The sequence below is a fragment of the Boleophthalmus pectinirostris genome, unplaced genomic scaffold (assembly GCF_026225935.1).
Source record: "Boleophthalmus pectinirostris isolate CB_2022bp ecotype Guang Dong unplaced genomic scaffold, ASM2622593v1 HiC_scaffold_12, whole genome shotgun sequence".
Classification (NCBI taxonomy): domain Eukaryota; kingdom Metazoa; phylum Chordata; class Actinopteri; order Gobiiformes; family Gobiidae; genus Boleophthalmus; species Boleophthalmus pectinirostris.
The window spans coordinates 3,537,985-3,556,765 of record NW_026571018.1 but is presented as its reverse complement, the minus strand read 5'-3'; the positions used below and the strand labels follow the sequence as shown (position 1 = coordinate 3,556,765).

Below are 18,781 nucleotides of genomic sequence, written 5' to 3'. Positions count from 1 at the left end.
AATGAACTCATTTTGAATTTTATTGAAGCTGTGAAACAAACGCCAAAAGATTTTATTTGAACTCAAATTAAAACTCAAAGGTTCCGCCTCCAATACGGCGCCGCCCACTCGGCTCAAAATGCTTACCTTCAGGAAACGCCGCGGCCAATGGGCTCAGAGCAAATATTCACAACAGAAAGACCAGGAAGTACCAAAAATACTTTAATCTCATGTATAAATTAACCGCTGTACATAGTCAGACCTGGTGCAAATACAAAAGTGTTCACTGCGAGGCCCCGCCACGCGCCGTAACCATGGTGACCGCCACCCGTTATTATGGCACACTTCAATCATTAGCTGCCGTTAGCTGCTAGCAGACTCCTCTTCTTTCACAGTCACTTCCTGTTTTGGTTCAGAGTCCACTTCCTGTTTGACAGAACATGAGGCTTCGTCCGCGTCTTCAGTTTTGATTTTGACATCATCCAAACTGAGCGCGCTCGGTTTGTCCTCCGCAACGACGGCACTCAGCGGGTGCTCCGTCAGGAGTTTGTTTGGAGAAGGAGTGGCGTCAACGTACGAAGACTAGAAGAGAGAAAAGAAACATCAGGGCCAGGACTAAACCAGGACTAAACCAGGACTAAACCAGGACTAAACCAGGACTAAACCAGGACTAAACCAGGACTAAACCAGGACTAAACGACTTCAGAATTTCTGTGAGTGTTTCATGTTTTGTCTGGATCGGGGTCTGGGGCAGGACTGTGTACTTACGTTCTGATAGTCCTCGAAACACGCCGGGTGGAAGTTCTGTGGAAACAGAAGTTAAAGTGAGAATCTGCAATGGTAGAACTTTTACAATCACAGTTTCAGCTGGAGTATTTTCGATGTACCTTATCATCTACACGGATGGCGTTCTTCAGGAACCAATCCTCCTCCTCCTCGACCCAGTACGTCTCAAAAGGCTCCTGACAGATCTCACACAACTGTAATACAAGAACCAGCTTAGACCAGACCTCCTGAAGACCCAGACCTCCATGAGACCTACACCCCAGCCAAAGGTACTTGCCTCTGCAACCTGGTCCTTGGTGGCCCTGACGCTCTGGAACTCCTTCTCTTTGGCTGCAGCTTGGGTTTTCTGAACCTCCTCCTCGTTCTCCTTCTCAAAGAACTGACTTTTAGCCCTTTCCTCCAGGTCAGCGATCTCCTCAAACTCAATCCAGTCCTGAAAGAAATCACAGTGTCAGAAGCAGAGCAGAGGAGGAGCAGAGGAGGAGCAGAGGAGGAAGATGTACTCACCGTGAGGCTGTAGTACCAGCGTCTGTGCGTGACCTTCTTGGCGGCCATCTTGCCTGCGTGGTTCTGCCTGAAGTGCCAGTCCAGGTGGTCGGCGTAGAGGTCGGTCTGAGCCGCGGTGAAGCGCATACTGCACAGACAGCACTGGTTCCCCGTGTACAGACGAGTTACCACGCTCTCATAACGGCTAGAGGACAGAGGGACAGGGTCAGAGACGTGTCCACTCAAGTTTAACCGAGTCCTGGTTTGGCTCATGTCTTGATTTACAGTCAGGGACCTACTGTTTCATGCTGTCCAGGCTGAAGCTGGTGAGGTCAGGCAAGTCATCCTCTGTTGGCTCCTCTTCATCGTCCTCATCCTCCACCACAGGGGCAGAGGGAGGCGCCTGAGGGGGGGCTCCTGGGAGAAAACAAACAAAATACTATTCACACAGGATTCATAAATCTACTGTCAGTCCTAAAAAAGTAACAGTGGGTCAGAGGAGTTACCTGGGGCTGAGGTGGTGGCTCCCTCGGGTTGAGATGGTTTGATGATTCCAGTGGAGATGAGTTTGGACAGAAGGTCGTTCACATCAACCTGCCCAAAGTGGTTCTCTGGAGCTGGAGGAGCTGCAAAAGTCAGACCAAGGTCAGACACAAAACCAGAACCAACATGTTCCTGTCACACGAGACAGAGGACCAGGCCTGAGTGGAGGTAGTGGATACAGTTGGGTGGAGGTCAGTGGATGTGAAGGGTGGGTGTAGTGGGTGTTGTGTAGCGCTCTCACCTTGGGGGAAAGGCACGTTGTTCTGAGGCATAAACGGCTGGTTCACATTGCCCATCATGTTTATCTGAAACAGAGACGAGCGTCACATAAACATCACAAATACATAAACTGTGTGTCTGATATGTCCGTGTCTGTGTGTGTGTGTGTGTGTCTGATATGTCCTTGTCTGTGTGTGTGTGTGTGTCTGATATGTCCGTGTCTGTGTCTGTGTGTGTCTGATATGTCCGTGTCTGTGTGTGTGTGTCTGATATGTCCATGTCTGTGTGTGTGAGGGGGTCTTACCGGCTGCTGCAGGCCCATCCCGGGGCCCATGCCTGGTCCGGGGCCCATCCCGGGGCCAGGGGCCTGGGGGTAGAAGCCTCCCTGAGGCTGGGAGAAGGGCCCGGGCTGGATGAAGTTGTGCCCCTGGAACATGGGCCCTGAGGGGGGGAAGGGGGCGTTCATGGGCTCGGTGAAGTGCTGGGGGCCCATATTAAAGCCCTGCTGGGGGGCAATGGGGCCGTCGAACATGGGGGGGCCCATGGGCCTCATGGGGGGCTGCTGCTGAGGAGGGAAACGAGGCTCAAAGCGAGGACCGTCAAAACCAGGTCTGGGTCTGAGGAGAGAAAGATTCAGTCTGTATAAAGTCGAGCTCAGATCTTTAGTCCTGTTCTGTTTAACCGTGTCTCACCTGGGCCCCGGGCCGTCGAAAGGCCCGTCGAAACGTGCCGACCTCGGAGGGAACCCCATGGGCCCCATGTTGTTATTGAAGCGCTGTGGCCCATCAAACCTCTGCATCGGAGGCTCAAACCGACCTGGCCCCTGAGGCCGGGGGCCATCGAAGCCTCTCATTGGTCCACCGTGCGGCATGTGATCAAAGTGGTCAGGGGCGTTGAAGCGAGAGGGAGGGCCATCGAAGTGCGGCTCTGGGTACGAGTCAAACCTGGGACCGCTCTCAACCCAGCCCTAAAGAACAAACACAACCATTATAGACAGGAGCCAGAAGAGGAGGAGCCAGAAGAGGAGGAGGAGCAGAGACAGAGGAGCAGAGACAGAGGAGCAGACTGACCTGTTGCCTGTTGACGGGAGGCTGGTCATTGTAGCCTCGCTCTGGTCCGTCGTGTCTGGGTTTGAGGATGGATTTGGGCTGGGTGTTCTGGAGGTTCTGGGGAGGCATCGGCTCCAGTGGTCCCTCCTCTGAGTGCTCTGAGTTGGGGCTCTCAAACCGCGGCACTGGGCTGGAGTCTGGCTGATCCCTGGGGGGGTCTCGGGCCACAGGGTGAGGCGGCGGCAGAGGGGACAGGCGCTCCCGCTCGAATCTGGAAGAGCCAGGGAGAGATTACAACAAAAATAATAACAACAACTCTAGGACAGTTCCAAATGATTTAGTCATTTATTGATGTGCTGTGTGGCAGTGCTCTGACCTGGGGGGCTCCTGGGGGGGCACTGAGGGCGGCTCCAGTCGGCGCTCTGGGAAGCGACGGTCGTAGCCGCTCTTCACCTCATCATCCAGACGCTGGCGCTCCGACAGAGGAGAAATCCACTCTGTCCGGTCTGCTGCAGAGAGAGCAAAGGGTTTGGACTGAGACTCAAACCAGGACTAAAGCGGGACTAAAATTAGGACTAAAGCAGGACTAAAAGCTGAACTAAAGCAGGACTGAAGCAGGACTGAAGCAGGACTAAAAGCTGAACTAAAGCAGGACTGAAGCAGGACTGAAGCAGGACTAAAAGCTGAACTAAAGCAGACAAAAAGCAGGACTAAAAAGCAGGACTAAAGAAAGACTAAAATAAGGATTTAAAGCAGAACTAAAGCAGGACTAAAAGCAGGACTAATGTTGGTTTAGTTTGTCTTAAATAATCTTTTAAAGAAAGATTTCACGTAGAACTAGCTCAGAAACTGAAGGACACACAAATGACTAAACCCCAGACCAAACCCAGACCTGTGTGTACCTGTTTCCCGGGGGTCCCTGGAGTCTGCGCGTCTCTTAAACCTGAGCCCGGGTAGAGACTTAAGCGGGGGGAACTCTTTGCCGTGGTTGTAGTCCTCGATCATGGGTCTCGCCGGCTCCTCTCGCTCTTTACTGCGGCGCTCGCCTAGACAACAGAGGGACACGGGGTCAGAGAGAAGAACAGAATAGCTCCTCCTCCTCTCCTCTTACCCTGGCATCAACCCAAAACTTTCAAAACAGGTCAAATCCTCCAGTTAATTTAGTCCTGACCAAGACTAGAGACCAAGATCTGACCTGTCCTTCAATGTCCAACCTCACCTGTCCTCTGTGCCCTGTAGCCCTCCTCCTCGGGCCACTCTTCTCCGGGCTCTCTGTTGGGCATTTGGGTCTTCCTGAGTTTGGACTTGTGTTCGTAGTAGGAGACCTGCGCTGCCTCCAGGCTCTCGGGGGGACCCCTCTGCGTCGGCAGCACAGAGGAGGGGCTCGTTTTGGGGGACTGGTCCCAGGACTCGCCCCTCTGCTGCTTCTCCTCCTGGTACTGGAACAGGTTTTTGATCTTATGGGCCAAGTTCAGGAACTCCTCCTCGGTGATCTCCCCGCTCTCCAGACGCCGGCTCGCCTGGACACACAAAACTCACGTCAGGGGATTGTGTTTGAGTGACAGATTAAATTCAACACCTTTTTAAGACCATTTATAGGCGAGTTTCATGCTGGGAATTATTTTGGTCGGCGGCAAGAAACACTAATTCAACATGATGGACGGAGCGAGAAAGCACGTAAAGGGTATTGATCCTGGTTATTTATCCACTCTAACGGCAGAGGACCCAAGACCATTTGACTAGACATTGGTCATAAGCATCGATGGAGCCAAATCACCCTTTTCAACCCCTACAAAAAGGTGGACCAAACCAAATTTCTGGTCAGAATCACCAACTACCTGGACAAATATTCACTTCAGCGATATCCACAAAGACTTGGTGGAAACTCCTGGGCCATTCACAGCAGAAAAGATGAAAACCTCCAAGAGTCTCGATGTGTTGTTGAACTTGTTGGAGTCCACGGTTTGCTAGGATCTTCTACTTTTGCTCTGCGGATGTTTGAAATCTATTTAATTCACCATTAGTGGTTCTTTTCACTCAGAATACGAAAAAGACATTTTCCTTCTTCTGTGCTTCTATTTGTGCATCTGATAATGCAGCAGGAATTTACCATTATCGGGGATAAATACGCGAGGTTTCACACTGTGTTTGACCACTACAGTGTTTCTTGCCTCCGACCAACATATTTCCCAGCATGCAACGCAGGCTTTTAATAACAATGACGTCAGCTGAAACTCGCCTATAGAAGAACTTAATACCGATTTCACGGTCTAAAAACTAAATTCTTGAATCTGTGTCCATTAATTTCTCAAACAAAGAAACCAGGGGAGTAAAGAGACACTTCCCCGTGACTCCAGCATGAAATGTGTCACTCGGGAACGCAAAACCAACATTAAAAAACATCAAAATGGCATTAATCACACTTCGTTCTGCTGCGATTTTCTGTGGCGCGTGATCTTCAGTGGATTTTGACCCGAGGTTGCGCTGCGTTCTCAATTATTAGTTCCGCCGCGCTTTATTTAGGCGACGTTATTTAACCAAATGATGACCCAGATATAAAATTTCAAGACTTTTTCCAAGTCTTTTTAAAGCTATTATTAAATTTAAATTCATAAATGCAATGGTTTTAAGAATTTTTAAAACACCGCGGGAGCCCTGTTACAGTATATTTTGCACAATCGCTCTGGTTAATAAAATATACGTTTATAGTCATTTACTTCTCTCTCATTTAACGTCTCTCTTTCTCTTTTTAATTTTATGATGATTATTTACGTTTTGATTTGTTTGTATTGTAATTTTAATGTATTTCTTATTCGGTAAAGCACTTTGTATGGCACAGTTCGTACACAAAGTAATCCAAATCAACTTTCCTACCTCGGTTGTATTTAGAATGAATCTTCTCTATTTTAATTTTTTTCTATTTTCGTGTATTAAAAGACGTCATTGCTCTGACCAGTTTTCACCAGAACACACCCACTGCTCTTTACTCTTTGGCGATACTCTCTGTTGTGATGTTTATGTTATTTTCTAACGCGGGTGTCAGATGTTTAGATCAATATTGAGATTTAAAATGTGTAAAATTCTAACAATGATCCACGGTGTGACAGATTATAACTACAGAACAGACACAAGCACTATACGTGAGCAATAAAGTGGCATTTCATAGACATTTAAAGTGACATTCATCTACTCCCTCTTCCTCTCCTCACCCTTCGGAGCAGGTCTTTCTTGGAGGCAGAGGTGAGAGCTTCGGGGATCTGCAGGTTTGCGTCCACGCTGAGGCGGTGTTTGGGCGTCCGAGGTGAGGGGTACTGCTTATGCCTCAGAGGTGTGGATTTGTGCATCTCCTCTTTCCCACTGCGACACAAACACAAACACACAGAGTTAATATTCACGTTAAAATTATGCCGGACAATCTCTCAGACTGGAGGTGAGGCTGTGGTCTGGTCTAACCGATACTGATCTTTAGGCTTTTAAAATCCTTACTGAGGTCAACAAATCACAAATTCACCTTTCGCTGCAAAAATAATTGTATTTTACTGGGATATAAAACTGGTTGTGTAACATACAGTCATTAAACTATTTCCATTTTCACGCATTATTCTGTTCAAAAAGGGCAAACAGAAGGGACAAAAAATACCATATTTTCCACACTATAGGGCGCACTTAAAGCCTTTAATTCATCAAAAAACGACTGTGTGCCTTATAATCCAGAGCGCTTTATATATGAATTTATTGGGGTGTGTTAGTACGACTTTAGTGAACTACAAAGCCACTCCACTTGCAGCATTACGGCTCCTGCAGTCAGGAGCATCAGGAGTAATACATACTCTGATTCCTTTTAATATCAAAATGCACCTGTCAAGAGACTAGGGCTGGGTATCGTTAAGAAGTTGTTGATACGATACATATCTTGATACATAGGCCACCATACGATACGCTTTTCGATACAGAGTACTTTCGATTCAGTACAATATATTTCAAATTGATTCGATAAGGTTAAAGGCCAAATCATGGATGTGAAAGTAAAAGTCCAATAAGTCAACTAAATTTGTGCAAAGTTAATATGAAAAATACCAATTTTACTCAAAACAGCGAAAATATCAACACAATTGTAGCTCTTACACAAAATAATTTAGTAAAATATACCTAAAAGTACTCTCAGCAATATCTCAATACAGCAGTCCACGATATCGATGCTGTATCATCAAATTAAGTGATACGATATATTGATATTTCAATATTTTTGCACACCCCTACAAGAGACACGCTCACAACACCCACTTTAAACTCAAGACTATTATAAAGTGAAAGTGCGAGCTGCGTGGGAGCAGTAGATGAGAGAAGGAGAACACACATTCACCAAGACAGAGAGACAGCGCCGATCGTGGACGCCCGGGCTAAGGATCAGTATCAACTGTGGTCCGAGCTTTCACCAAGTCCAGAATCATCACTGAACTGAACTCCAGGGAACAGTAACCACACTGACTCGGATAATGACGAGAGGGATGTGGGCGAGCTGGCCGCCGGAATCACCCAACTGTTTCAACTATTATGACTTACTGTGAATATTCTAACAATTTAGCGTCTAAGACAGTATTTTTTTTACACGTTACAATTGAACAAAGTTGAGTTATTGTGAACGCGTTAAATAAAGTTTGTCTGACTTATTTAACTGTTGTGTTTTGTTTAATGCGTTAATATAGTCCGGTGCGGTTTATTTGTGAAAAATAGTTCGAAAATAGACCATTTAATGACAGGGCGCTTTATGATTCAGAGCGCCCTATAGTTCCGAAAATACGGGATCAGTATCGAATATTGACTGATACTGATTTTGAAGGATTTGCATCAGTCGATACCGATACTAGAGACATCAGCCACCTGCAGTTTGGTCTGGACTCACTGTTTGTTGTCCTCCCAGCCGCTCCTCCACCGGTGCGCTGAGTCTTTTGCGTCTTTACTCCCGGGATCATGACCTCTGGGGGAGTCCCTGTCGTCGGGCCGTTTGCGTCTGTCCGAGAGGCTCTTTTTGGCCCCCGGTGGCGGTCCCCGGTCCTCTCTGCTTCGCGCATGCTTGTTCTTGGGGCCCTTGTGCGGGGAGGGCGAGCTGCTCCGGCCTCGGCTGCTGCTCTTGGGGGAGCGGCGTTCCTTCTCATGGCTGCCGGGGCGACTGGTGCTGCGTTTGGGGGAGGCGCTGTCCGGAGACCGGGATCGTGAGCGTTTCCGAGCGTGCGTCCGAGCGTTGCCTCCCATTTTAAACTCCTCCTTGGGCACCACAGACCCGTTCACCAGTTTGCCTTTTTTCGACAGGTCCTCGCGTTTCTTTTTCAGGTCCTCTGAGTCTTTAGCGTCATCCTCCTTCCTCTTTTTGTCCCTCACTTCATCATTCTCGGGTTTCTCTTGGACTCTCTTCTTTAATCGCGGGTCTTTCTTTTCCTCTACAGTTTTACTGTTTCGTGGGACACTTTTCGTCAGGGGCGAGGGGGACTTGGACGTCGGCTTTGCTTCGTCCACGCGCTGAGGTTTGGGTCGCTCTAGTTTGACGGGCTTTTCGGCGTGTTTCCTGTCCGCCGCGGGGGAGCTGTCCTTCAGCTCTTTGGAGGTAGGTCGGTTCAGTCGTGGATCCCTGATGGCAGGGGGTGCAGGTGCCTGAACAGGTGCCAGGGCAGGTGCCAGGGCAGGTGCGACAGTAGCAGTGACAGGAGCAGGGGTTTTGGCCTCAGTAGTGGTGACCTGTGGGGGAATCCAGGGGCGGATCACAGTGGCTGGAGGGACGATGGCTTTTGGGGTCAGAGATGAAAGTGAAGACTGAGGAAGCACGAACCCTCCGGCCTGAAACACAGAACAAACACAAATGATCAATTTAATAAACGATTTTTACAACTGACAAATGAAATTATCTCAAGATTTCTTGTATAAGACATTTAGTTTTGTAAATTCTAGGGATGCAACGATATCCAAATCAATCCTTATGATATTTTCACGATATATATCTCTTTGAACTTTCATTAACAATTTGAAACAAAAATAAAAAATCCTCCATACAACCTTTAAATTAAGAGTTATGGTGTAGCAGTAGCTAAAAAACAAACACAGAGGGAACTACATAGACCATGATCCTTTGCTCCATTTCAGTGCAGACGACAAGAGAAATAACAGTCTTATTTCTTTGGATTAAGTCTTGTCAAGGCATTTTAACCCTCTCCAGGCAGGCGTTGTAGATTTGCAACAGCTAAACGCCAATTACCTACTTACTCCAAATCCATATTTTATGAACTTTTTTTTACTCAGGAGCCTTTTCTCCCATCCATGCTGATAAACGTGGACGATGCAGACTGTGCAAGAACGGCTACACGCAAATGGCCTGTCAGAAGTGCAAAGTACTTTTGTTGTTTACAAAGGATAAAAATTGTTTCTTGGAGCACCACACGAAAAAGTGATGTTGTTCTGCCACTGTAAAGCTGTTACACTGTGCTTTATGTTTTCATTGTTATGAAAAGTGGTATGCACATAAAGTTAGCGCTCATATCATTTTCAGTTTTCAGTGTTAATTTACCACACCGTGCCAATGCTGCAAATCTGAAACATCCCAGAACACATTGCATGTGAAGGTCTCTCTCTCAAAAAAAAAAAAGTCAGGATTGTATATTACTACCCCATATGATCACTTTCCCCAAATATCAGATTTTCCTGTTACTGAAATGTAATTTGAGCCTGAGAGGGTTAAGAGGAAAAAGTAGCATATTCAGTTTGCTTCGAGGGAGGGAGCAGATAAATGTCACTTTAAATGTCTATAAAATGTCACTTCATTGCTCACGTATAGTGCTTGTGTCTGTTCTGTAGTTATAATCTGTCATACTGTGGATCATTGTTAGAATTTACACATTTTAAATCTCAATATTCATCTAAACATCTGACAATAAAAATCGTACTGTGAGATTCATACGGTGACAATATTGTATCGTAAGACTTGGATATGGTTACACTCCAAATGTTTAGAGTTTTCAGTGTGTGTTTACCAGCTGGGCCTTGGTCTGCTCCAGCTCCAGCTCGATCTTCTTCTGCTGAAGTTCCAGGAGCTGCTTCTGTTTGGCCAGAAGCTGCTGCCTGATGAGCTGCTCCTGAGTGAGGCTCGACACGGGGACCACGGGGGGCACAGCCGGAGGAGCTGCCGCCGGGGCCACCACAGGAGGAGGAGCCACCGGAGCCACGGGAGCCACAGGAGCCGGAGCCGCAGGAGCAGCAGCAGCAGCAGCAGCAGCAGGCCGGGCGGGAGACGACTCATCCGGCTGAGGATAGAAGGGACACGAGTTACGATGTGGGTGGAAGATCTCACCAAACAAAACCGCCACAAGACTGAGCACACGTGAGGACAGATGTTTGATCCCTCAGTCCTCGCTCCTGGTGGTTACCTGCTTGAGGAACTTGGGGTTGACGTGGATGCTGTTGGCGGTGGGGGGCAGTGGTTTGATGGGCCAGGCCGGGTCCAGTGAGTTGACCCGGACGTCCAGAGCGTAGAGTTTTTTAGGTGGGAAAACCTCGTCCCAGGTGGAGCGCAGCTTAAACAGGCTCTTCCTCGTGTTCTCGTCCACCTGCGGACATGAGGACATGAGCTTGGTCCTGAAAGCAGCTCACACAACTCAACAAAACCAGAACCACTAGAACCACATGGGATAAAAAGGCCCCAAGTTAATCAGGTCGTGTAAAATGAAATAGTTCTTATAAAGTGGAGGGAAGGTGGGTCACTGCAGGTTTTTAAAATGCCATAATTTCCTCTACAAACAAGAAAATCTCCAGTTTAATTCTGCATAAAAACTGCTAACCCTGTAATTTTGATTTCTTGAATTAGTTTGTCAGGTAATCTTTTAACATTTTTGTCAGTTCTTCTGAATGTGTTTAAAATGTGAACTCTGAAGAGAATCCTATTATTAAAACAATCTAAAATCTTTTTTTTTTTTTTATTTACATTTTAGATTTTTCATAAATCAAGCATCTATTTTGAAAGCTTTTACTTGGCTGTTTGCAAACATTTAAATCTCTAGATCAGACATATCAGACTCAGGCCCGGGGGCACATCTGACCCATGATATAATTATATTTGGCCTGTGAGGTCATAACATATGTATTGGAGCTGCCCGGGGGCTTCAGATAGACTATAGACACATTTATTTAAAATGTTATTTTATATTTTGTTTGTTCTGGATTCGATGTTTAACCAAAACTATTATTAAACATTTATTTTAACAAGAAAAGACATTGCATATCTCGAAAGAAGAGAAAACATGCAGATGTTGTTGGAATTTTCAATAAATATTTAGTTTGGCCCACGACGTAGTCCCAGTTTTAAATTTTGGCCTCTGTGAATGAGTTTTTGAGACTCCCCTGCTCTAGATGTACAAGAGAAACATCAAGAGTCTGAAAATAGTTAACGACATGGAAAAACTCTAATATCTACACATAAATGCTGCACTGTGTAACTTTTTAGTGGAGGTTCCGTCACATGCTTGTTTCTATGGATAATATGTCATTGCTCTGTCTAGAATGTTCCACAGTGTGACATTAAACAGCTCTGCCTTACATTTAAATCAATTACAAGTGGTTTTATAGCTCAAAAACACCTAGAAAAACAGGTGTTCTGACTCTGAGTGGGGTCGCCTCTGCACAGATCTGACTTCTAACTTGGTCTGGTTTTGTCGCAATGAAGATAAAAAGGTTTAATACCATACTGTGAAACATTTATAACATCTCCACGGAGAAAAGCGTTTGATAAACCGTCCACCAGAAAAATTACACACTGCGCCTTATTTTAACATTTGTATCTTATTAAACAGAGGTCATAGAGTTAAATTGATGAGGGGTTAAATTGTGTTTCAAAATAAAAATACAACCAAGACTCAAACATTAGAGTGAAGCAAGCATTTCAGATTTCAGTAGTGGTGTTTCTTTTTAAGGTGGGCAACGCAACTTTTCTCGTACTGTACTACAAACGGGACTTGGCAAATGCTCTCAAAGTTATTACAAATCTATTTCTGACGCTCACTTTTTTTTAATGCCAAAAATTACCAAATCTTCAGCTAAGTCACTCCTTTCTGCTGTTATCTCATTATAATCTAGTTAAAATCTACATAAAATAATAAAAATGTTGGTCAACTAAGACTTGACGAACCGTTTAATCAACTAAACTCCTTGTCGGTATAGTAAATGTGAAGAAAAAAAGTGATGTTTTTCCAAATACAGAACAACCCAGACTATTCAAAAGTCATTGTAAGGTTTTAAAAAGTATCGAAAATCAGACACCAACCGATACTAGATACTCATTTGAGCCGGTGTCGATACTAAAACGGTCACATTTACAGGACAAAATGAACAGTTTTGAGTCAGAACTAGTACAAAAAACTTACGGTAACTTCAAGTATTATTAATTTTGTGTATGAAAATTCACCAGAAACACAACCACTAAAAGAGGCCTATCACGGTAACGTTTTGGAGTGCGAAATATAAGTACAGAAAATGTCAAATTATAATACTTAAACTACTTTATACCACTAACACAAGAACGCAGAAGCAGAGAGATTAAAACCAAAACATACGCGTCAGTAAATAGCTGAATGAATTCTTAAAGAGGGGGTATTTTGCGACTAAATGTGTTATTTGTTAGGAGTTTTTACCAGAAAGATCCCAGTGTTGCCATTTATCATTTTAAAAATGCAATAATCGCTGAAAGTATTGACATGTTTCATAAGATTCGCTTTAATTTTTGCACATCGTATCGGATTTGTCAAGCTGCTGTGAAGAGTTTTGTGTCACGCTTTTGTTTATTTATCAAGCTGGGAACAATTGTGGGCGAAGAATTGTACAGAATCTTAAAGCCAACCTTAAGGAGGGTTTGAAAAAGGCCCGGGACAGATCGCTAGATTACGCAAACACACAACGATGACATAAAACCTCTTCAGGCATTGTTGAAAGAACGTTACACGGTACAAAAACAAACCCAAAACGTGCATAATACCCCCTCTATAAGTTGTTAGTCGATGTCATTTGTGAGTCGTAGATGATAATTCTTTGACCTCTCTGGATCGAAGCTCAAAAAAAATACAGTTTCAGGTATTAAACGCCAAGCGCAAATGGAGATTATCGTGACAGGCCAACACTGAAACGGGTCTAAAGCCGTTCTGAACGCAGACACAGAGGGACAATAGGTCAGAGCGGATGCAGACTGGAGCGTACCTTCTCAAACACACATATAAACGATGTGATTAGGTTTTTAGCAAAAACCGGGAGGTAGTCTCGGCCCACGTTCTTCACGATGGAATCCACCAAGTACAAAACGGGAAGCTTCTCGTGAGGGGGCGCCTGGAGCAATAAGAAAACTCACAAGTTTAGAACACAACAGAGCAGAAATACACCGTTCATATATCAGACAAAACACAAGATACCACCAGAAACCCAGAAAAATGCAAAAAGACCGCAGTGGCTGAGCTGCACCAACATCACCGCGAACTGAACCCTGAACTCGGGTCGGTCAAACTTTGAAATGACTTGAACCTAGTTTGAGGTTTAAGTGGTTTTGATAAGTTTGACCGGCCAGAGTTCAGCGTCAGTCGATGTTGTTGGTGCGGCCCAGCAGTGAAAACAAGGAAAAGCAAAAATCTTCTGTCTTGATTAAAAAAAAATTAAAAATAAAAATCTTGATCTTCTGCAGATTTTAAACCCAGAGTCCAAAAACTATAATTTACTAAACAGGGAAAAAAAACGCTGTCAGTTGCATGTCCAACAAAATGTAAACTTGAGAAAATTAAAACAAAAATGGAAAAACAGGAAGCAAAAAAAAGTCCAATCTTCGTCTTGGGAAAAGTCCAGATGCCCTGGAGTCACGGTGAGTCGGGTCTGGAGCAGGTTACCTCCAAAGAGGGCAGCGCCGCTCTTTGTACATTACCGCGTTGACGCTCACAGCTTCAGTTTGAGTTTTCACATGTTCAAAGTTTTGAGTTTTAGTTCAGACTCAGACTTTACTCATGTTTGTTTACATTAGCTAGATCACTTTAACTCTCTTAATGTTCCATCAGAAACCAGTTTAAATCACTAAAATAATAAAAATGACAAAAAGCACATTTCATATGTTTTATTACAACTTTTTAAAAATCATTCAATAAAAATGACATTTGCAGATTTCAAAACTAAAAAAGCGCAATTAAATGGAGAAAGAGCAGAGCTGAATGCTGCAGGTGTAACAAAGGCCCGAGAGTCAAAATCCACCAACAGTTTCCCTCTCAATAATTAAACAAAAGAAGGTTTAATGAGACTTTAACGTTTTATTTTGTAGATGTGTGCATAACAGCTCCTATATTGCTCCACATTTCCTTATTTTAAGCATTTTATTAACATTAAACCTACTATAATTTCCAAAAAAAGCCAACATGCCTCAAACATTTAAATGTATTTGAAAAAAAGACACTCAAATTATAATGTTATTCAAAAGAGATGTAAAAGGATTTGTTCCACTTTGGTGATACAGTTTTGACTCTGGGACATTGGTTATTCATCTAATCTTTATTTTTCTAAACTTTTAACTATACTACTGCTCAAGCTGAGTCTTAAATCTCATTTTCATCCATGTTCTTGTTTACCCTGCCTCCGGGTTTCAAACAGACATTCGTGACTCATTTGGAAACTCCAAGTTTTAGTTTCAGTTTTAGTTAAAGATGTGAACAGGAAGCAGTGTTGTGTGTTCAGTCTAACTCATGAAAACACGTTGGTAGATTTGAATGTACTTCTGAAGCTCCAAGGCTGTAAACGTGAGCTGGATCTTTATTTGAGTCTGTATGTTATGGCAATTTTTTTTGTTTTTGTGAAAAGTCAAACAACTCTTAAGCAATTATTAGAGGTCATACAATACGCAAACTGACTCTTGTGAGCTTTAAACTGAGTTATACTGTAGTTACCTCAGCAAAAATATATCTGGAGTTGTGTTTTGTATCATTCACAAGTTGGAGTAACCCTTTATTATTAGTCGGTCTACATCTCCAAAGCTCAGAATGTTCTGTTCCAGCTTGTGATGTCATGCAGCGGCAGTACTTTAAGTTACCAGCTATCTTTTAGCTTTTGTTCAGTAGAGATAAGCAACTCCAGGGCTGAAGGAAGGTGTAAGGTGAAAAACAAAAAACAAAAACAGCACTTCCTGTGTTACCATATGCTGTTTTCTTTGTGTGTTCAACATGTGTGAATGAAAAAAACACAACTTTAAGTGTATTTTGATGAAGAAATAAAATTGTAACATACATTTGAAAAGTAATATGAACACTTTAAACTATCTAGCCCTCACATATGTTATATTTTAAACCAAAATGATGACTAAAGTTAAACCACATCACTGTTTTGTATACTTTTGTTACCTTAAAACATACGTGAAATTGTTTTACTGTTACAATTTACGTTTTTAGTGCTAAAGATGAAACTATTTTACAACAAAGTGCGTCATTTTAACATTTTTTAAAGTTAAATTCTCACGGCTGTCATTTCCTGTCACGGGTTTGCGCTTGGAAACTATTACATCAGAGCCCCAAACGGTGGATTTTGACTTCATCGGGCCCAAAATGTGGCTTAAAAACTGCATCCGTTTCCGACCAAAACCACTCAGAACCGTAAAGAACTGACCGCAGAATAAGTGTAAAGGGATTTGAAACTTTAATACACAAGATTAGATATAAAAAAATCAGTGTTAAATTCAGGCAAAACTAAGCAGCAAACATGTGCAGACTGGGAAAGACATGAGGGAGCCCGGCTGCGCTAAGTCGCCATGTTACTCTAGGCCTTAACGTTAACTAAATGCGGTTACATCGACACAAAGCGACTCAAATGTGAAGTATTCTATGTATAAAAACCTTGCTTATTTGAGCTTCAATTATTCCGACGATATCCTTGGCGAAGGCGATGTTCTCCTCGGCCAGGATGGTGAGCATGTTGATGTGCGGTTTGCTGTTGAATGTCAGGTCTTCCAGGGACGACTCGTACTCTCGGCACGCATCTTCCCTCGCCGCCTCGTCCTCCATCTTTGAGCTGCGAAACCCTACGCGTGCCGTGCCCGCACCGAAACCATGGAGCACCGCACAGTCCATCAACACATCGGGGCTATCGGTTCGTACGCGTTTTCGGTATTTAAAAAAAATGACGCGGGTAAATCTGTGGAAGTGTTTCGCTCGCGGGTCCGTCTGCGTCGCCCCTCGTTTCTCGACAACAAGATGGCGGAGATGCCGGAGCGAACTGTGCCGCATACGTCACCGCGGGGCTTTTATAACCGGGCTGTTGAGGAGCGCTGTCGAGGCGCTGATTGGTCGGATAGGATGACGGACAGGTAAAAGGGCCAATCGGAGCGAAGCAGGCGTCGGTTTGAACGTTACATAACAGGACCATAGGTAAACACGGCCTTAGCAACCACCATAGATACAGAACGGTAGATCTCGCATTGGCTACCTCTGTTGTTTGGAACGAACGCGTCAACAAAGCCGCCATCTTGGTACAGTGTAACGCTGCTTTTAAAGGTTGTAAGGAGGAATTTTCATTTTGATTCAATTGTCAATGAAAGTTTAAAATGTCATTACAGAGATGCAGCAACTTTGTAATTATCAATCAATCAATCAATCAAATTTTATTTATAAAGCACTTTTCATTCAAAAACGTAACACAAAGTGCTTTACAGTCAGTGTTGGGGAGTAACGGATTACATGTACCGGCGTTACGTAATCAGAGTACAAATTATGAGTAACTGTATTCCGTTACAGTTACTGTTTTAATGAGTGGTAATTGGATTACAGTTACTTTGCTGAAATAAGTGGATTACAAGGCGGTATTTTCCTGTTTTCATATTTTGTGCTACCTCCCATTTATTTATTTTTTTATTTCTGTAATTCCACTCATTGCCGGAAACCCAAACAGAACGCGACAGTAAGAGCGATGTAAACATCATGTTAACGTTGGTGGTGTCAGTCACACAATGGAAACAGCAGTGCATTGGTAAAAACGCATTTGTGTCTTGGAAATTCTTCTCCCGATGTGATATATATACATATATCTATATATATCTATCTATATATATATATCTATATATATATATATCTATATATATATATATATATATATATATCTATATATATATATATATATATATATATATATATATATATATATATATATATATATATATATATATAAATCACCTACAACTTACAGAACAAACAAACAGGAGCTACTGGCACTGGTGAAAACAACCTGCATAGACTCATAATATCTGCACTACTGTCCTATAGTGACCTGCGACATGAGGGGACGCACACACACACACACACAAACACACAGTGTTGTGCAAGTTCACACTTTTCATGAACTAGTTCAAAGTTCAGTTCATTTTATATTTAGATGAGATCTGTAAATGAAAGGCTGCTTTTATTTTTCAAACTGACTTCTAGTTTACAACAACTTTACAAGATACACTGTTGGACAAGTGACTTTAAAACTGTAATGTGTTATTTATGACTTGTTACTGTCATTTCAAAGTCATTTGTTACATTACAATATTACTGTATTTAAAATGTAAACATTACACGACTATTGCAGCACTTTTAATTTACTCTCACCAAAAGAACTGTTAAGATGCTGAACTTTTGCGCCGTATATGGACTGAACCAGGACTGAACCAGACTGAACCAGACTAAACCAGGACTAAACCAGGTCTAAACCAGGACTAAACCAGAACTGAACCAGGTCTAAACCAGTTCTGAACCAGAACTGAACCAGGTCCAAACCAGGACTAAACCAGGTCTAAACCAGGACTAAACCAGAACTGAACCAGGTCTAAACCAGGTCTAAACCAGGTCTATACCAGAACTGAACCAGGACTAAACCAGAACTGAACTAGGTCTAAATCAGGACTGAACCAGGTCTAAACCAGGAATAAACCAAGACTAAACCAGGACCAAACCAGGACTAATCCTGGACTAGAACTTGGAATCTAGGAGCGCCCCTGAGTGAACCCCGAGTGCGATCGGGCGTCAGCTGCGTTTAGTTCGGTGGAGCGCGGACTTCTGCGTGGCGCACCTCCGGCGTTTCACCGCTGCTGATATCGCGGTGATTTTAGCAAATTTGTATGAAGAAAAAAACCCACCATTTCAATCCAGGTTAAAAAAGCTTTGTGACGCGCGTTACTGACATTTGTACCAAGTAAAATAATACGCGCGGAGCAGCACGTCCTGTGCGTGTAGATTTCAGAAAATAGGATCCATCCTATTTTTTGACGCTCTACGCGAGCGTCCCCGTCAACATACACAGAGAGCATGTATCTATTGTTGTATTTGTGCATTTACCATCAGCGCATTGTGCTCCCTGGGCAGTTGTGTATCATGTGAAAGAGCCCAGATCCACATACACTGTTAATTAGTGCTTTGAAATTTACTTTTGAAATCCTTGCGTTTGCCGTGGTCAGCCTGTACAGAAGGTAAATACAAGCAGCTAAACGCGCCCAGTCAAGTTTCATTGACTTCCCATTGAGAGACACAAGAGCCCGTACGTTCCGGTAAAAGCTGCCGGTGGGAGTCGCCTTCACGTTGACACGCAGCTGTGGTTTCGGGAGGTGAAGTGCGAGCAGATCGTCACTCGTCAAATTCCGACGTTTAACTGAACCCCAACAGTGACGTACGTCGTTCATCACATATAATTTGAACAAATTC

At 43.7% G+C, this 18,781-nt stretch overlaps 1 protein-coding gene across 2 annotated transcripts; it reads right to left on the bottom strand.

The window, feature by feature from the left end:
• Positions 1 to 188: 188 nt before the first annotated feature.
• Positions 189 to 16,312, bottom strand: pcf11 (PCF11 cleavage and polyadenylation factor subunit). 2 transcript variants are annotated; one of them, XM_020924485.2, is made up of 20 exons: positions 15,944 to 16,312; positions 13,290 to 13,415; positions 10,475 to 10,654; positions 10,082 to 10,351; positions 7,966 to 8,894; positions 6,272 to 6,419; positions 4,282 to 4,582; positions 3,965 to 4,108; positions 3,439 to 3,571; positions 3,084 to 3,333; positions 2,706 to 2,980; positions 2,318 to 2,630; positions 2,036 to 2,099; positions 1,758 to 1,877; positions 1,551 to 1,668; positions 1,273 to 1,456; positions 1,043 to 1,198; positions 867 to 959; positions 748 to 783; positions 189 to 561 (listed from the first exon to the last, which is right to left on the bottom strand). In XM_020924485.2, the coding sequence occupies exons 1-20, from the start codon at positions 16,175 to 16,177 to the stop codon at positions 343 to 345; spliced, it is 4,293 nt and encodes a 1,430-aa protein (XP_020780144.2). In that variant the 5' UTR covers positions 16,178 to 16,312; the 3' UTR covers positions 189 to 342. The 2 variants fall into 2 exon arrangements, with proteins under 2 accessions (XP_020780144.2, XP_020780146.2); XM_020924487.2 differs by having other exon boundaries at positions 3,439 to 3,568.
• Between the last annotated feature and the right edge of the window lie 2,469 nt (positions 16,313 to 18,781).